This window comes from Eurosta solidaginis, chromosome 5 (assembly GCF_040869045.1).
Source record: "Eurosta solidaginis isolate ZX-2024a chromosome 5, ASM4086904v1, whole genome shotgun sequence".
Classification (NCBI taxonomy): domain Eukaryota; kingdom Metazoa; phylum Arthropoda; class Insecta; order Diptera; family Tephritidae; genus Eurosta; species Eurosta solidaginis.
Genome location: NC_090323.1, coordinates 229,630,148 through 229,648,117, shown reverse-complemented (window position 1 = coordinate 229,648,117; position 17,970 = coordinate 229,630,148). Strand labels below are relative to the sequence as shown.

The following is a 17,970-nucleotide window of genomic DNA, read 5'->3' as shown; positions in this document are numbered from 1 at the left end:
GAACCGTGGTGTCCCGGATGACCCACACCTAGTTGTTGTTGTTGTTGCATAAACGATAAAGACACTCCCCGAAGGTTTTGGAGAGTGTTATCGATGTTGATTGTTTGGAAGAATATTTTACCTATCTTGGAAAAGCTTGGCATATTTAGAAGTTATCAAAGTCGTTCAATAAATTTTCCTAGTTTTTATAATTTTTTATTTATCAAAAGAATAAAATAAAAAAATTGTAAGCACTTCCTTTATATAAATGAACAAAAATCAGCGAAAAATATCTCCTTATATAAAGACATATTCTTGCTAAACTTTGATTTTTAAATTTTATAATTTATTTAATAATTTGGAAAAAATTTTAAACAACGTGACATCAGAATGGACAAGGCATTTTAAGGACAAGGATTTTTAAATTTTGACATAGAAATTCCAAAAATATTTATGAGAAGTAAAAATATTAAAGTGGAGCGCAAATTACTTGGATTGGAAAGTTGGTAGGAGAGGATATATTATTAGTCAATCATTTGCGCTCCACTTTTATATTTTTACTTCTCATAAATATTTTTGGAATTTCTATGTCAAAATTTAAAAATCAAATTTTAGCAAGAATATGTCTTAAATAAGGAAAAATTGTTCGCTGATTTTTGTCTATTTATATAAAGGAATTGCTTAAAATTTTTTTATTTTATTTTTATTTTCTCCTTTTCTTAAATTTTCTTGGTGTCTTAACCTACTCGTATCTGTTAATATTTACGCTTGTAGCTCAATGAGAACTTACATAAAAATCAATCCCAACCGGTCTCAAATTTCCAATTTTTTCTAATTTTTTCGATCCGTGCGCCACCTAAGGGATTTTTTTCTCCTTTTGTTCTTTTGTCACGGTCTCTTAACCTGTCATGTTTGTAGCTCAATGAGAAGTTACTTTAAAATCGATCTCAAAACACCAAATTTCTAAATTCTTATCTAAAAATTTCGATCAGTGCGCCACCTAACGAAATTTTTCTCCTTTTCTTAAATTTTTTCGGCGTCCTATACTATCTGTGAAGTTTTACAGTTGTAGCTCAATGAGAACTTACATAAAATTCAATCCTAAAATTCCCTACGTTTCGTACGATTTTTCTAAATATCTCATCCCGTACGCCCCCTAGCGAATCTTTTTGTAACGTGTCATCGGCTGTCATCGACCTCTGAATTAAATTCGAAATTTCAAGTCTCTAGCTCATCGAGAAGTTACTTAAAAGCTGGTTTGAAAATTTTCAAATTCTTATCTAATTATTTCGATCCGTGCGCCACCTAACGGATTTTTTCCTTTTGTTGCATTGTCACGGTGTTCTAACATATGTGTAAAGTTTCACGTTTGTCGCTCAATGAGAAGTTACTTAAAAATCGATTACAAAATTTGTATGAAAAGCGGAGAAACCTAATATAAAGGAAGTAAAAACTGAAATTAAATGTACTGTTCTATGGAAACTCTCAGCTGCTTATATAATGTTGTCCAATTAGTCCCGAACTTGAACCCGCTTTCTTTTTCATAAATCTTCTTGCTTACAGTTATATATTTTACTTATTAAGTTATAAATGTTTCGCTCGTATCCCTTAATCGCTCATACATTAATTGAGCTTTCAACATCCAAATTAAGCAGAGCTTTCTCCAATTGTCGCTCCCTAAAGGGCAACTTACCAGTATTGACAGTTTTCGCACATACCCTCCAATGAGTGATGACAGCAAAGTCAGCAAACTGAATATTGAAATCAAATGACTTCAAAAACTCAGCACTTAGCATTCTCGGTTGTATACTTAAGTGTATGTGTAACAAAAGCCTCTCAAAAGACAATTTTATTTTTGACAAAAATGATTTTATGTCGTTTTGCACTTTGGCGAAGCTTTTAGCTTTTTTTTTTTAGAATAATTTTCTGTTAATCTGAGTGTTACCACTGCAGCTTCCTCTTTTGTTTTGATTTTCAACATTCTATTGTTTCCAATACTTAAATGAAAGGGCATTGTCCATTTTCTTCTCTCCCTGTCACCTAATGGCGATGCAGGGAACTGTGAAATTGGACAGAGAGATCCCGTTAGAAGGAAACTGAGACTTCATTTCACAAAAACTGATAACAGTTCGAAATAAACGAAGCGTGAAACCCAGTTCAAGAGTTTCAGAAAGCCTTAACACCGTATATGAATGATCCAAAACCGGTTTTGGAAAGCGGTGAAACTTGATTCTCAAAGAAAAGCAAGCAGTTGCTTCATGAAAAACCTACTTATGTCCAGCAATAACCATCTCTGCTTTTCTAAATCGAAGTTCAGAGCCAACGTTTTTTCAAGAACTAAGAGAGATATGATGCTTTCAATATAAGTTCTTGCGTAATCTGAATCCCACACCTTTTAGACTGCTTTGTTGCTTTGGATGATATTACTTCCGATTGATGTAATATGCGCTTCGAGTTATATGGTTAGTTAATTGAAATGTTTGCGACCCAATTCACCTATTTACCTAGTTATATCCGATTTCTAACGTCTTAACCTGTTGAATTCAGAATGGCCTAACCAAAGGCTGTGAATAAAACCTACAACATTTGAATTACCTATTTCAGACAACGTTTCCGTGTTTTCCAAGGATTGAAAGAATACACTTCCGCAGCCTTTCCAGATATAGAAGGTGCCCCCTTAACTACATTGCAATCAACGCGGTTAGCAACGCTCTAGGTAGAGCTGACCTAAACAGTCATATCTGCCGAGCAAACGCAATCAAGGTTAATACAACTCAACAACGGGTTCGGTTACACTAGCCGTCTCGTGGGCAAGGGATCCCCCAGGTCGAGGCTCTGAGCGAGCTCCCACTAGAGCTTTAAAAAAAAAGAGAGTAAGAGAGTAGTAAAGCAGTCGCATAATCGCTGTATCGAAAGAACCGTCGGCGGAAACTGGGATCTAAGACCCAAACATGTGATGCAGTTATATACGGCAGTCACCAACTAGCAACTTAAGGTGCCGCCGTCGATCCGTCTTTCTGACTCAGCTAGTATTGTGCAATCGGAACCGAGAGGGCCTGCACGCTCCTGTTGGAGGACTCGGTGATTGGGAGCTAAGTATTCGTTTTCACAGATAGCTACAGCACTCAAAGCAGCAGCAGGTGCAAGAGGTCGCTTTATGCCCCAGCAAAGTTCTTAAACATCACGATTCTACGGGTTCCCCGTTACAGGAACATTGAGGTCAACAACAACAACAGCAGCAGGTGAACTCAGGAGCTCTGCTAGATGCGAAGGAGGCGGTCGCTATGTATGTTGTTGTTGTTGCTGTAGCTACAAAAACACTCTCTGATGGTTTTGGGAAGTGTTATCGATGTTGATGATCCTTTTCCGGATATATACCCGGCACGTTTCGGTAACATGTACTATTAAAGTACAAGCCCGACCATCTCGGAACGAGTTAATATGACCACATTGTAACTTCTAGGCCATCCCGCCACACCCCCTAGTTGTATGAGGGACTTGGGGTCGCCAGAGACTCGGCTGCTAAAGAAACCGGATTTACAATTGAGGCTGACTATTGGGTTGGAGAAGCTATAAATTGCGTTGGAAACCCTTTGAATGGTTTGCGCTATACAAACTCTTGAATCATTTTGGTATTTCAGTAGCCTCTTACGACTGGCATCGGTTAAAGGAAATATATATACATATATATATATATATATATATTACGTTGGATAACGGTCATCAACAGGTACTCCGCGGACAACTGCAAGATACCATAGCGAATTTGGCCGACATATGATAGGCGGAGAAGTAAGGACCAGGTAAGAATGTAAGGGAAAGAAATCTTTAGAATCACTGCCACAATCACGGGGCACTGGTCGCTTGGCCTCATTAATATTGTATGTTAGGAGAATAGGTTTTAAACTATGGGCAATTATCTACGGTCGAAACTTCAGCAAGTTGCTAAATGCTCCGCAAAAAATACCAGCAGGTTCATTGGCTTAAATGGAGTACCTAGTAGCCATACAAAAATCAGCAGCAATGGGCTCCAGGAGAAATTACATGAAATGGAGCTCCACGCACTACTTGGGCCTGGGTCTTTAGTGTATGGCCAGCACAACAACAAACCAACACACTTCCACAGAAGAAAATTCTGATATGGCAATAAGTTCCTAGTACAGCAAACTGTCATTCCGGCGGGACCCAACAAACTTTGTGCGGTGATTGAAACTGAAATATTCATATTGAAATTTTGTGTCTGCCTATCAGTGGCCTGTAAGCGCCAAAATTTTTACGTTGTACTGCTTTTTCTCATAATAATCCGATATATGTATTTATGTATGTGAATAAATTGGCTGATGTTTTCTGAGTTAAAATTGTATAAATACACGCTTAGAAAAGTTTAGAAGATTGTACGCGAATTTGATTTTGCCATTTTTTTATTTTTCATACATACAAAACTTTTGTCTCTCACACTTAGATTTAAGTATGTCTGTCTGCTACATTGCTATTATGTTCAAATAATTACAAAATTTACTTTTGGCGCTCAACATTTGTTCAATTTGAATGAATTTTCCTCACCCGCCTACAATGACTCAGCAATTTGTTTACAGTTACATTTAATGATTTACATAAATTAGCAATCAAATTAGTGTTTAATTCTATTTGGTTATGTCGAAATCGGAAATCAAATACTATTGAAGAGAAGCATCAGGAAATATCTAATTTTAATATTATATATATATAGGTATACTAGGGCGGGTCGATTTAAAAATCGCTCATTGCTCTGTGAAAATCGTATTCTAGGGATCAAAATAAGAAAATTTTCCGAAGGAACTATACCTCTAAAACGAATTCTGATGTTCCCCCTTTGGGCATCATAATTCGTTTTAGAGGTATGGTTCCTTCGGCAAAGTTTCTTATTTTGATCCCTAGAATATGATTTTCACAGAGCAATGGGCGATTTTTTGCCTCCCCACAAATCGACCCGGCCTAATGTATACTCAGGTATATGTAGGTCGTTATTCTTATGCATACGTTTATGTTTTGGCATGCATTTAACCCTTTCGCTACGGCTTTCGAATACGTGAGTTATGATTCAAATTTGAACTGATTTCATTCAAGGGATGTAGTAGAAAGCAAAATATGTCAATATATTTTTCTGAGAATAAGGGCCTAGGGTGGGGACCCTGGTACACATATATACCATTCGTATTTTTATGTGGTACATATACATATGTACCAGCAGGGCTGTCTGAACTATAACAAAATCCAAACTAAACTGACGAACTCAAACAAATGTTTTATTATTTTGATATTTCCATGTATTAGAATGCCATAAAAGAAAATTAGTAAGAAAAATAAAAAATAAACTAAGAAATATTACTGTGCAAAACGGAATTTGCACAATGGTAAGTTGCACTGGATACACATTGTTTTCATACGAGTTTATTTTTATTTTGCGAACATCTGGTGCAACGTCGCCTGGTTTCTCCTTCAACCGGCAAATGTGGAGAGCTGGATGTTACACGGGGCAGCCGTCCCGGTTTTATCGATGGTCTAACAACTGTGGTTTCCAAACCACTTTCAATCAACGCCTCTGCTAAGGAAACTAAAAAGGCCTTGAATGATAGTTTATTTCGGTTCAGATCACATTGTATAATCCACGCATTTACACAAGACATCATCAATAATCGGCAAAACACCTTTTTCCACCATTTCCTCGCTTTCTCCATCGCTTTCATCTCCAAATGCTACCTTCTCGAACTCTTCTGACGTAACTGAATGCTCATAAATTGGGCTTGGTGGCTCGTAAACATCATCACGTCCACCTGAAAATTCACTCAAGCTTTCTTCATCAGTATTATCTTCAAATATTATGCGCTCAATTTCATCCGGATTCATTATGTAAAATTTTTCACTAAAAAATATATATATAAAATATACAAAAATCTCTGCATATAAACCGGGTGGTACCTATCCGTACCACAGTAAAATACGGATGGTACATAAAGGTACCAAGATCTAATTATTATAAAAATTCGGAAAATATAAGTAATTTTATACTTGCTCTAATCAAAATATACAGGCAATTTAATTTTTATTTATGAAAAACCACTTTCACAGATTATTTTCCATTTTTGAATCACTTTAAATAATTATACATCCAACTCCTGCAAGGTTTGCGCAATAAATGCAATATTTTCAAACACTTGACGTAGTTGCATATTGCTAAACGGGGAATTCCCATTATTTATAAATAGCTACAAACTTTAAAATACGGTTTGGTACGTTATAAACCTATTTACAACACATAATTTGATTTAATGTAAATTTCAAAAAACGGTGGTACACATGTGTACCAGTCGTAGCGAAAGGGTTAACTACCTAAACACCATGGCGTATACATAACTTTATATGAGAGTGTGTGTGGAGTGTAAACAATTTATATTAATCATACGCAGTGGTGTTCCCCGTGCAGATTCCAAGGAAGCAGTGTTGCCATTTTGGAGCTTTTGGAGCCAGATCTAGCCCTTTTTGTATGCGTTTAGCTCCGAAAATTTCGGTTTAGTTCCAAGCTCTTTTTGGCCCTCTTTAAAATGTCTTCCCCTTTTTGGCTCCAAATCTATTTCGGCAATACGTATTGTGAAATTTGTAATGCGTTTTATGTGTGCCGAGGCTTCATTTTATTTGTTTCGTTTTTGATGATGTGGCAACTCGGTACTGAACTGATAACAAAAATTTGAATCGATAATCTGTCTCATGAGGTTGTATATTTGCTTTCCAGCTTGTGCAACAGCATAGTGTAACCTTCTAAGAGTTTCACCCTTTAACTTCAGATTATAAGAAATTTTTGTCTCCCGTACCTTATTTTCATTATACCTTTGAAGAATATACACGAATTAAAAAATAATATAAATCCGACATCAGAATTCGTTTTAGATGTATGGTTCCTTCGGCAAAGTTTCTTATTTTGATCCCTAGAATATGATTTTCACAGAGCAATGGGCGATTTTTTTGCCTCCCCACAAATATACCCGCCCTAGTCTATGTGCTGTGTGTTCATTCAGAACCGAGGGTGGTTTACTAATCGATTTGTGTGGCTGACTGGGGTAGGTAAAAATCGGTAATTTTTGTCGTTTGACCTTCTTTGTGGGTTTGTTGTTTTTGTGTGTTAATTGCTTTGTGTTTATTTGTTGTTGTGTGTTTGTCTGTTGTACCTGTGTGATTACTTTGTTTCTTGTAAACAAGTTTTAAAGGCTCGAATATTGTGTCAGAAATTGTGTTTATCTGTTCGTTTATTATTCTACCGTCGAATGTTTTCTGTTTGTAGATTTCCGTGTTTTCGAGTACGTTGAGACGTCGGCCTTTTGCTTGTATGTGAAGAACCCTAACTGTTTTATTGATGTTTGCTGGGGAACATTCATTCTCGACCATGTGATTCGCAAAATTAGATTCGGGTATAATGTTTGTATTCCGTATTTTTTGTTGTAATCTCTAATATGTTCTCTGAACCTTGTTCTTATTTGCCGTCCTGTTTGTCCTATGTAAATATGCTGGCATCCGCAGGTAAGCTTGTATACGCCGTGGCTGCTAAACGGATCCGCAGAGTTGGTGTTATTTCTAAGTTTTCACCCTAGATTGTTCGATGTTATGAATGCTGTGTTAATGTTGTATTTTTTAAAGAAGTTTGCCAATTTATATGTTGCTTTTCCAGTATATGTCATAGAAGATTGAAGAATGTCTACGAAGGTATAAGCATCCTCGAGAAGTATCATCATTATGTCAGACAGCTAGGCATCATTTTGTGTGTTTGCAGTATTATACAAAGCTTCTAAGCTAGTTAATGGATGCATCGAAGTTCTAAATTATCTGGGAGCCAAAAACAAAGTTCAGTTAAGGTGGGCTACCGGGTATCAGCGACATGAAGGTAATGAATATGCAGACTTCCTAGCCAAGCAGGGTGCTATAGCAGCGTTCAATGGTCCAGAGCCCTTCTGTGGCGCACAAAATTACACACTAGGTAAACAATAAGTAATTGGAAAATAAAGAAGTTCAGACACCACTAGTTTGAATGCCCTGGGCAAAGACAGGCTAATTTAATGTATACTTCTAGCAAGTCGAGCATCAGCGAAACTCATTAATCTTTCACTTGGTACTATACGGGTCACTATGGCCCAAGATAACACCTAAGTACGGTTAATCTATCCCAGATATGTCGCTTTTGTGAGGTGGAGGGTGAAAGGCCGGTTCAAGTTCTCTGCGAATGAGTGGTTCTGGCAAGGCGGAGACTCTCCCATCAAGGTGGCGTGATTCTTATTCCTTTCGGGATGTGCAGTAAAAAGCCTGAAGAGGTACTTAAATATATTAAAAGACTCCCGATACAGTAATAGGCTTAATAGATTTTAATAAAGGTCAATGTGGATCGATACTTAATAATAATAATAATTATAATAATGTCGTAAACAGAACGACTTACAACCAAGCTGGAAAAGAATCAATAAAAAGTAAAATAACCCTCTCCTTCGCCATATTTATAAAAGCAAAGATTTATACTAGACATTTTTGGGACCAATCCTGTTGTTGTAGCAATGCTTCGCGCCATCTAATATATGGGATCACTCACGAGTTTTCATCAATATCCTCTAACGGCAGTCCGAAAAAACTTACTGTTTTGATAGGGTTGGACCAGAGAGATAAGGGTGTTAGAGGCGTTAATTTGACATTTCAATTTAAAAGATGGTTGGTGTCAGGTGGGGACACATTATAGACAGGACATACATTGGGTATGTCGTGGTGATTCTGAATAAGTAAGAGTTTAACCTCTTACAGCATCCAGATTGGAGTTGAACTGGAGTGACGCGCGTCTCCCTGGGGAGGTTTTTTTCCTCAACTTCGAGTTTAGGGCATTTGTTTTTGAGAACGTAGTAAAACGACTTTTTGTGCTCTTCTCTTCATCCGACTGACTTCTTTTAGTTTTTTTAGTTCCTGGGAGGCGGTGCCGCTTCGATCAGGTGTCTGTTGGAATGCACGAGTTTAGGGTATACAACAGATACTGTTTGTTCAGCCTTTCATTTCCGTCCTTCAAGGGATGATGTGCCATTCAATCCTTTATAGCCAAAGGCCTACTGCTTTAGATTGTTTAGCAAGTTTGATGGCATCATTAACCTCTGTGGCGGTCATTGTAATGGTAGATGCTGTTGTTGTTGCTGTAGCAGTGCTTCGCCCCATCTAATAGTTGCGACCGATCACAAATTGTCATCAATATCCTCTAAGGGGAGTTCAAGGAAACTTGCTGTTTCAACAGGGGTGGACCATAATGAAAGGGGTGTTAGAGGCGTTGGTTCCCCATTACAATTAAAGAGGTGGTTGGTGTCATGTGGGGACACATTGCAGGCGGGACATACATTTTGTATGTCGGGGTTGATTCTGGATAGGTAAGAGTTTAACCTGTTACTGTATCCAGAACGAAGTTGAGCCAGAGTGACTCGCGTTTCCCTGGGGAGTATGCGTTCCTCTTCCGCAAGTTTTGGGTACTGTTCTTTGAGTACTGGATTCACCGAACAATTCCCGGCATAAAGGTCCAACGCCTGTTTGTGGAGTTCACCAAGGACCTGCTTGTGTTTTTTGCTTCATACGGCTGAGTTCTCAGGTGCCGTATTTCCTCAAAATGCTTACGGAGATGACTCCTTAAGTTCCTAGGCGGTGTTGGCTCATCAATCAGATATCTGTTGGGATGCCCAGGTTTCAGGGTATTCAACAGGAACTGTTTGGTTAGCATCTCATTTCTCTCCCTGATGGGGAGTATTCTCGCCTCATTATGTAGATGGTTTTCAGGGGACATAAGAAGACAGTCCGTGGCAGTTCTGAGAGCAGTATTTTGGCAGGCCTGTAGCTTCTTCCAGTGAGTAGTTTTTAGGCTTGGCGACCATATAGGGGACGCGTAGCATGCAATCGACTGGCCAATTTGTATATGGTAATGAGAGTTTATTTGTCTTTTCCCCAAGTACTGCCAGCAAGGGATTTGAGGATTTTATTACGGCTCTGGATTTTCGGTACAATTGCGTCTGCATGCTCACCAAAATGTAGATCCTGATCAAACGTCACACCCTATATTTTGGGGTGCAGGACAGTCGGTAGCGTAGTGCCATCGACGTGGATGTTCAAAATGGTCGACATTTGGGACGTCCATGTTGTAAATACGGTCGCGGAGGATTCAGTCGGTAATAATGCCAGGTTTCGCGAGGTGAAAAAACTGGAGAGATCAGGGAGGTAACCGTTTATTCTATTGCAAAGCTCATCCATCTGTGGGCCTGGGCCTGTGGCCATTATTGTGCAGTCATCGACGTAGGAAACGATAGTAATTCCTTCTGGTGGCGAAGGTAGCTTAGATATGTAGAAATTAAAAAAAAGTGGGGATAGGAGTTGATGTTTCGTTTCAAAATTGCACCGATGCCCGCCGATCACCCAGATAATTTGCGGTCCACCTTTTAAGACATGGGGGAAGGGTAGATCCTTCCAGGTCTTGCAGTAACGTGCGATGGTTGACCGTCTCAAAAGCTTTTGATAGGTCTAGCGCAACGAGTACTGTTCGATGGTGGGGGTTTTGATTTAAACCGCAATTTATCTGGATGCTAATGGCATTTAGCGCGGTGATGGTGCTATGAAGTTTTCTGAAGCCATGCTGATGACAGGCTAGCTGCATATTTGCTTTGAAGTGGGGGAGCAAAATGACTTCAAGCGTCTTGGCTACTGGTGATAGGAGAGATATCGGGCGATATGACTCCTATGTTAGCTGGTTTCCCAGGCTTTAGTAGCGGAACCACCTTGGCCATTTTCCATTTTTCGGGAATGACAAAGGTGGAAAGAGACTCTTTCTCAAGGCTTTTAAGCATCGGCATGGCTATGCCGTCTGGACCCACTGCTTTGGATGGTTTAGCATGAATGATGGCATCCTCAACATCTTTGGCGGTGATGGTAGTTGGTGACGCGCTGAATTTATGTTTATGTGCGTGTCTGTTGGCCCTCCGTCTATCTTTGTCGACCGTAGAATGCATTATATATTGTAGGCAGAAAGCGCTCGCGCATTTGTCCGCATCCGAGAGCAATTTATCACCAAAGGCGATGGAAACTTTGGCATTGTGCCTAGAGGAACTCGATAGGGACTTTGCGGTGGACCCAAGTTTACCTACACCGGCAGAGAGGTTACAGCCGCTTAGGTGCTCCTCCCATTTCGCCCGCTTCTGTTCATCCACAAGCAATCTGATGCGTTGGTTTATATCCCTTATTTGGGGGTCGCCGGGATCAAGCTTTCTTATAAGGTCACGTTCTTTCGCTAAATTTGCGGCCTCCGTTGGAAAGTAGGGCCGAATTTCGGGAAATCTGCCGGCGGGAATGAAGCGAGCCGAGGCGGATTCAATGACATTGCGGAAAGCACGCTACCCTTGGCGGGCATCAGTCGGGATAAGGAGGGCAGCAAAGCGGTTGTCTGTAAAGAATTTGTATTCTTCCCACTTTCCTTTTTTAAAGTTTATGAAAGTGCGTTTTTCTGTGACGATGAAGTCGGCGGTACGCTTGAGCGAAATAAGTATTGGTAGGTGGTTGTTGTTGTTGTTGTTGTAGCGATTAGTTACTCCCCGAAGGCTTTGGGGAGTGTTATCGATGTGATGGTCCTTTGTCGGATACAGATCCGATACGCTCCGGTAACACAGCACCATTAAGGTGCTGGCCCGACCATCTCGGGAACGATTTATATGGCCACATTAAACCTTCAGGCCATCCCTCCCTCCCCACCCCCAAGTTCCATGAGGAGCTTGGGGTCGCCAGAGCCTCGTCTGTTAGTGAAACGGGGTTCGCCGCTCGAAGGTGAGGTTGACAATTGGGTTGGAGAAGCTATATATTGCGCTACACAACCCCTTGAATCCCTATAGGCAGGTGGTCGGATGCCAATGTTACCATCGGCAGACGTCGTTGCTTCTATTTGATCCGCCAGCATCTCACCCCTACTGTCCGCCCGCCATAGATCGTGATGGGCATTGAAATCGCCTAAGATAATGCGATTGTTGCCAGTTAGTAAGGCGCTAATATTAGGGCTGTATCCACTGGGGCAACAGGTGGCGATGCAGATGTTGATGATTTCTAGGTTTGCATCACCTGACCGGACAGATAAGCCTTGACGTTCTAAGACACTATCCCTGCGGCCGATGTCAGGATCAAATGTATGGTATTGCACAGAGTGATGTATGATAAACGCGAAGCCGCCCCATTTCCGCTCTCGCAATCTTTTCTGTGGAGATCTTGCTGTGAGTTTAGTCTCTTGAATCGCAGCAATGCGGATGTTGTGCCGCTTCATGAAATCGACTATCTCCGTGATCTTCCAAGTTAATTCATTACAGTTTAACTGCAGAATTCTGAAGTACATGGGGGAGACGTCGTCACTCTGGGAGTATGTGACGGGTGATTACGCCTGGGTTGTGGAAGGCTAAGACGCAACTGCTGTTGTGGCCCTGGGACAGGACGTCCTTGGGTAAGCATTGGAGTACCCGGTGTATTTGGGTATGCGGCCTGGCAACACGGCGCAATAAAACCCGTTGGGGATTGCCGTCGCGGAGACCAGAACATCTAGGAAACTGGCACCGTCCATGGCAGGAGTTGCATTGGGCGGATGTCGGAAACATATATATTCTGTGCTGGCAAACGGTGCAAAGGGAGGTAGGGACTAAGAGTCTGTTTCCCTGACCTGCACAACTGCTGCCGGAAAAGAGGGGGGAGAAAACGGGGGCAGGGGCTGATGCTCGGCATTGCTCCCGACTCTACTACGGAGATTGTAGGTATGAGTGGGAGCAGCCGTACGAGTTGCTGGCGCCGTGGGGCGCGAGCAGCAGCGGGTACTTGTTGTGGCTTGCTGAGCAGCGGGGCTGTTGGAAGGTAGTGGGGGGCGCTAAAGCGTAGACTACGGGACGCCCTACGGCGTGAAGAGCAAGGAGCCACAAAAGATTTATAGAAGTTACGTGGACGTCTGGTTTTGGGATCTAGCCCAGAACAACCTGTCCGATGCAACCATCCCTTACACGAGACACACTGACAAGATCCTATGATGCAGCAGAACCATTTCTCAGGACCGGGGTCAGGAGACAGACCCGGATTGGGTTCGATACCTTCCCGGAGCAAGAGAATATGGAGCAGTCCCGCTGCAAGGAGCTGCTGGGAGGATGACAATTTTTGGGAGGGACGCAACAAATTAAATGGGGTTACACTGAAATGACAGTCCTTGGTCGGGAAAAATCCCGTTTCGCTCCGGTACATAGAACCGACTGCCTTGGGAAGCGAATGGGTTGCTCTGTGTTGATGCTTACTTGCGCGTCTTTTGACCTGCCATCAATCGGGATTGGGAGGGTAGCAAAAAATCCAGGTATTGCTGGGTGTGCGACTTGGTAGCGAAGTGCGACAGAAGCACCCGTCGTAGGATTATCGTCGCTGAGTTCAGAACATCTAGGATAATGGTTAGCAGCAGCGTACTTGTTGTGGTTTCCTGCGGTGCTGCTTGAAGGTTGTTGTTGTTGTTGTAGCGATAAGGTTGCTCCACGAAGGCTTTGGGGAGTATTATCGATGTGATGGTTCTTTGCCGGATACAGATCCGGTACGCTCAGGTACCACAGCACCATTAAGGTGCAAGCCCGACCATCTCGGGAACGATTTATGTGGCCAAATTAAACCTTCAGGCCATTCCCTCCCTCTACACCCCCAAGTTCCATGAGGAGCTTGGGGTCGCCAGAGCCCCTTCTGTTAGTGAAACAGGATTCGCCGCGGATAGGTGAGGTTGACAATTGGGTTTGGAGAAGCTATATATTACGCTGGCAACCTGAAGGGTTGCGCTATCCAGCCCCTTGAATCTGGTATTTTAGTCGCCTCTTACGACAGGCATACCTACCGCGGGTATATTCTGATCCCCTAACCCGCTGGGGGAAGGTAGTGGTGAGCGCTAAAGCGCAAACTGCGGGTGCCCTGGGAAGAGGAAAAGCAAGGTGCCGTGCTAAAAAAAATGCATTTGCGGAACATTCAGCAAAACCAGTTCTCAGGACTGCGGTTAGGTTGAAAACTTTCCCGGAGCAAGAGAGTATGGAGCAGTCCCGCTGCAATGACCTGCTCCGAGGATGACAGTTCGTGAGAGGGACGGAACAAAATAAATGGGGTTACAGTGAAATGACAGCCATCGGTCGGAAAAAATTCCGAGTGGATGCGGTACATAGAACAGGTTAACGCAATTGTTAAGAGAACTTTGTTCAATCAAACTGGAAAGCTCTATAAGACTTGGACCTACATATGAATATTATAAAATAACTATTTTCTATGCTAAAGACTAGACATTTTTAGGACCCACAGTCCCACTTAAAGAAAAATACCCAGAGCTCGCAGAAGAGGAACGCAATCTCCCTAGGGAGACGCTCGTCATTCTAGCTCAAGTTCGATCTGGATACTGTAAACCGTCAAACTCTTACCAACCCCGCATTAACCTCGACATACATAATGTATGTACTGCTGGCAATGTGTCCCCACATGACACCAATCATATCTTTAATTGCAATGTGGAACTAGCGCCTCTTAACACCCCTTTCACTCTGGTCCATCCCTGTTGAAACTGCAAGTTTCGTTGGACTTCCGTAAGAGGATATTGATGACAATTTGTGATGGGTTGTTGTTGTTGTTGTTGTAGCGATTAGGTTACTTCCCGAAGGCTTTGGGGAGTGTTATCGATGTGATGGTCCTTTGTCGGATACAGATCCGATACGCTCCGGTAACACAGCACCATTAAGGTGCTGATCCGACCATCTCGGGAACGATTTATATAGCCACATTGAACCTTCAGGCCATCCCTCCCTCCCCACCCCCAAGTTCCATGGGTCGCGCCTATTGGATGGTGCGAAGCACTGCTACAACAACAACAGGATCCACAGCACTATCTCTTAAAAGATCGGAGAATGGTGTAACTCTTGGAATTTGAGGCCTTAATTTGGCGAGTGCAAGACAGGAATGGAAAGTGTTCTGTATGAACGCCAATCATGAGCCCACAGTCCCCTCCTTTTATATTCATCACCGTCTATGTCTCTTATCATACTTATCCTGAGAGATGGAACCGAATCATGGCGATGTCACGACAGGATAAACTCGCTCTTGGAGTATTTAAGAGAAAAGTTTCCTGGAGGATTTATAGCCTTATCCACGATGGCAACGGCGTGTCTCAAATGATTAAATGTATGAGGTTTTCGAACGGGAGTACAGTGCAACGTGTAAAAACTGAATAGCTTGCCTAAATAGGTCATGTTATAGGAATGAAAGATGCTCTGCCTTAGAAATTGTTCTTGTTGACATCCTTGGTACTCACAATTTTCGTCAGTTATAGCGAAGAAAATATAAATGGAGTGACTTTTTACGAAACGGCCAATCAACGATGATGATGATGTATCTGATTCGGTCATCTACCAAATATCCTTCAAGGGATGCCCGTTACCATCTACGCACATGGGACCAGAAACTTAATATAGATGTAAGATTCTCCCTTTTCCAGTTCGAAAATGCTGCCTCTTTGTACTCCAACAGACTTCTAGATGCTGTTCGATGCTTGATCACCGTAATGACGGCCTCATTGTCAATTTGGCTGCTTGTCGATCCAATTATTACAAGATCAGCAGTATGTTCTGCCAAACTGAACATTATTTAAACAACGAGACAAAAATACTGCCCGTTACCGAGAGAAACAAACTGATGAACAAACAGTTCATGTTAATTCCTAGAAACCCGTGTATCCCAGCAGATAACTGATGCTGTCCAGCCTCTGGGGAATTAAAAGGTCATAAGATGCCCGAAATCATGACGAAGATATCCGCACACAAGAATCCGGACGCTTGAACTAAAAGAGCCTTGTTTACACTCGGTCCATAAAGTCTAATGTCCGAATACCAGAGACTCGCAGAAGAGGTAAACATACTTCCCAGAAAACCTGCATTTTCAAGAAGAATATATTATTTTACTGCAGGTGCAGCAAAATGTCTCCCTTGGTCCGGGGTTGGGTTCAAAACCTTTCCGTAGCAATGGATTATGGAGCGGTTCAGCTGAAAGAAGCTGCTCCGATGTTGACAATTTGTGGGAGGGCCGTAATAAATGAAATGAGGTTACACTGAAATATCCTATGGTCGGCAAAATCCAGTCTCACTGCGGTACATAGAACCAGCTGTCGTGGAAAACAAGATTCTCAACTTCTCCGAGTCAATGGTCAACCTCACGATAAGAATGACGTTACACTTACATATTTGTGGCAGGCGCGGCGACTTCCAGTTTTTTACGGTAGAGTGTGAACCTTAAAGTTATGCGTGGTTATATCAATTATTTTCCGATGCAGCCTGTTTCTTTAAGGTGCTAGTAATAGTGTACCGGATTTCAATTCAGCAAAGGACTATCAATATCAACAACACTCCAAAAAACCTTCAGATAGTGCCTATAACAGTTCCATTGATATAAAAACTAAATTACGAATTCTAGTTTACAATCGCAGAACCTGCTGACAGCAGCGGATCCTCGAAATATGTACCAGAAGCACTAGACTATATACGTTCATTATATCAAATACATTAAGATATACATTTTGGACCGTGCGCAAATGAAATTAAGTTAACTAGATATTAATAAAGCTTAATCTTCCACGTTGTGCCATCTTGATGTTATATATCACTTTCTGTACCAACATCGTGTGTGAAGTGTTCAAAGTTTTGTGCCAAAACCTGAGTCACAATACAATCAGAGCATTGACTAAGATAAATATAGCAAGTGTTGCAGCGCCAACGTGAACGAGGTATTGCAGTAGCGTGACATGTATCACACAGCGGAGCTAATGGATCCGGATTATAACCATCTGGTGTTTTCTCTTTTTCTTCTTTCGCCAATTTTAACAGTTTCAACATGCGTTCACGATCTTCCACACTTAGTGAAGCAATCACATTATTTGCAGAATCAGATGTAGTGTCTGATGATGTTGTTCGCTTTTCAATTACAGAAGGCGAAAATTCTGCATGCAAATCCCCCATCATAAAATCATCTTCCGGCATGTTGACTGGCACATTTAATTCAGGGAAGAATGTGGTAGGTCGAAAAAAATGTTTCGTTTTAGGTTGACCACCGCGTCTATTTTTCGGTCGACGTCCAGGTATGGGCAGACCAGCATCATGTAATTTTTGAAAATATTTTTGTACGCGGCTACAAACTTGCTGTGGTGTGCGGGTGCCTAGTGCCCTCGCGATTTTCACATAACGGCGACTTTCTATAGCTTCAGCTGGATATTCGATTAGTAATTCTTCAAGACGACGTTGTTCCTCACAAGACCAGAGCTAGAAAATATATATGTCGATAAACATCGTTAAAGAAAGTCAATCAGTTAGTTTGCTTACCCGGTTAAAAGTCTCGGGCTTTGATTCATCTACAATGCGTCCACGCACCGTTGATGGTTTAGTATCGGTGTCAGATACTACTTTGTCTTTTGTATCTTCTGTTTCTGGGAAAAGGTCCAAGTTTGTATCGATTTCCGGTATCTATTATTGGTGTAAATAGCAAAAGGGCTTAAGGAGCAATTTGTTCAGCGTTACTTACCTCTTCTATAGTCATATAATTAGGCGCTATTATTTCTTCACCATTTCGTAACTTTTGTAAAAGCAATTCAGGGTCTTTGAGGTATCGCTGCTTAGCTAACTCCAGTTCATCTATCTATAATTGTTTCAAACACTAACAAGAAGTACACATTGAATGGGAGACGCTTGCCTACCTGTTTGAGGACACGCGTTCTTTGAATTTCCAATTTCGTTAGGGTACGCAGCATATTTTGATAATCTTTATTGCCGCGCAATGCTAAATGATCACTTTCAAAGTAAAATGCATTATCCTCCTCACCACTGGTTGAATCACTCATATTTAAACAAATACTTGAGCGGTAGAATGAATAAAACTTTGTATGTTGTTAAAATC

The 17,970-nt window shown here is 41.4% G+C and overlaps 1 protein-coding gene across 1 annotated transcript; it reads right to left on the bottom strand.

The window, feature by feature from the left end:
- Positions 1-16,497: 16,497 nt before the first annotated feature.
- Positions 16,498-17,970, bottom strand: Atac1 (Ada2a-containing complex component 1). Its single transcript, XM_067788751.1, has 4 exons — positions 17,771-17,970; positions 17,599-17,712; positions 17,400-17,540; positions 16,498-17,339 (listed from the first exon to the last, which is right to left on the bottom strand). Exons 1-4 carry the CDS (start codon positions 17,912-17,914, stop codon positions 16,677-16,679), a joined length of 1,062 nt encoding a protein of 353 aa, XP_067644852.1. The 5' UTR covers positions 17,915-17,970; the 3' UTR covers positions 16,498-16,676.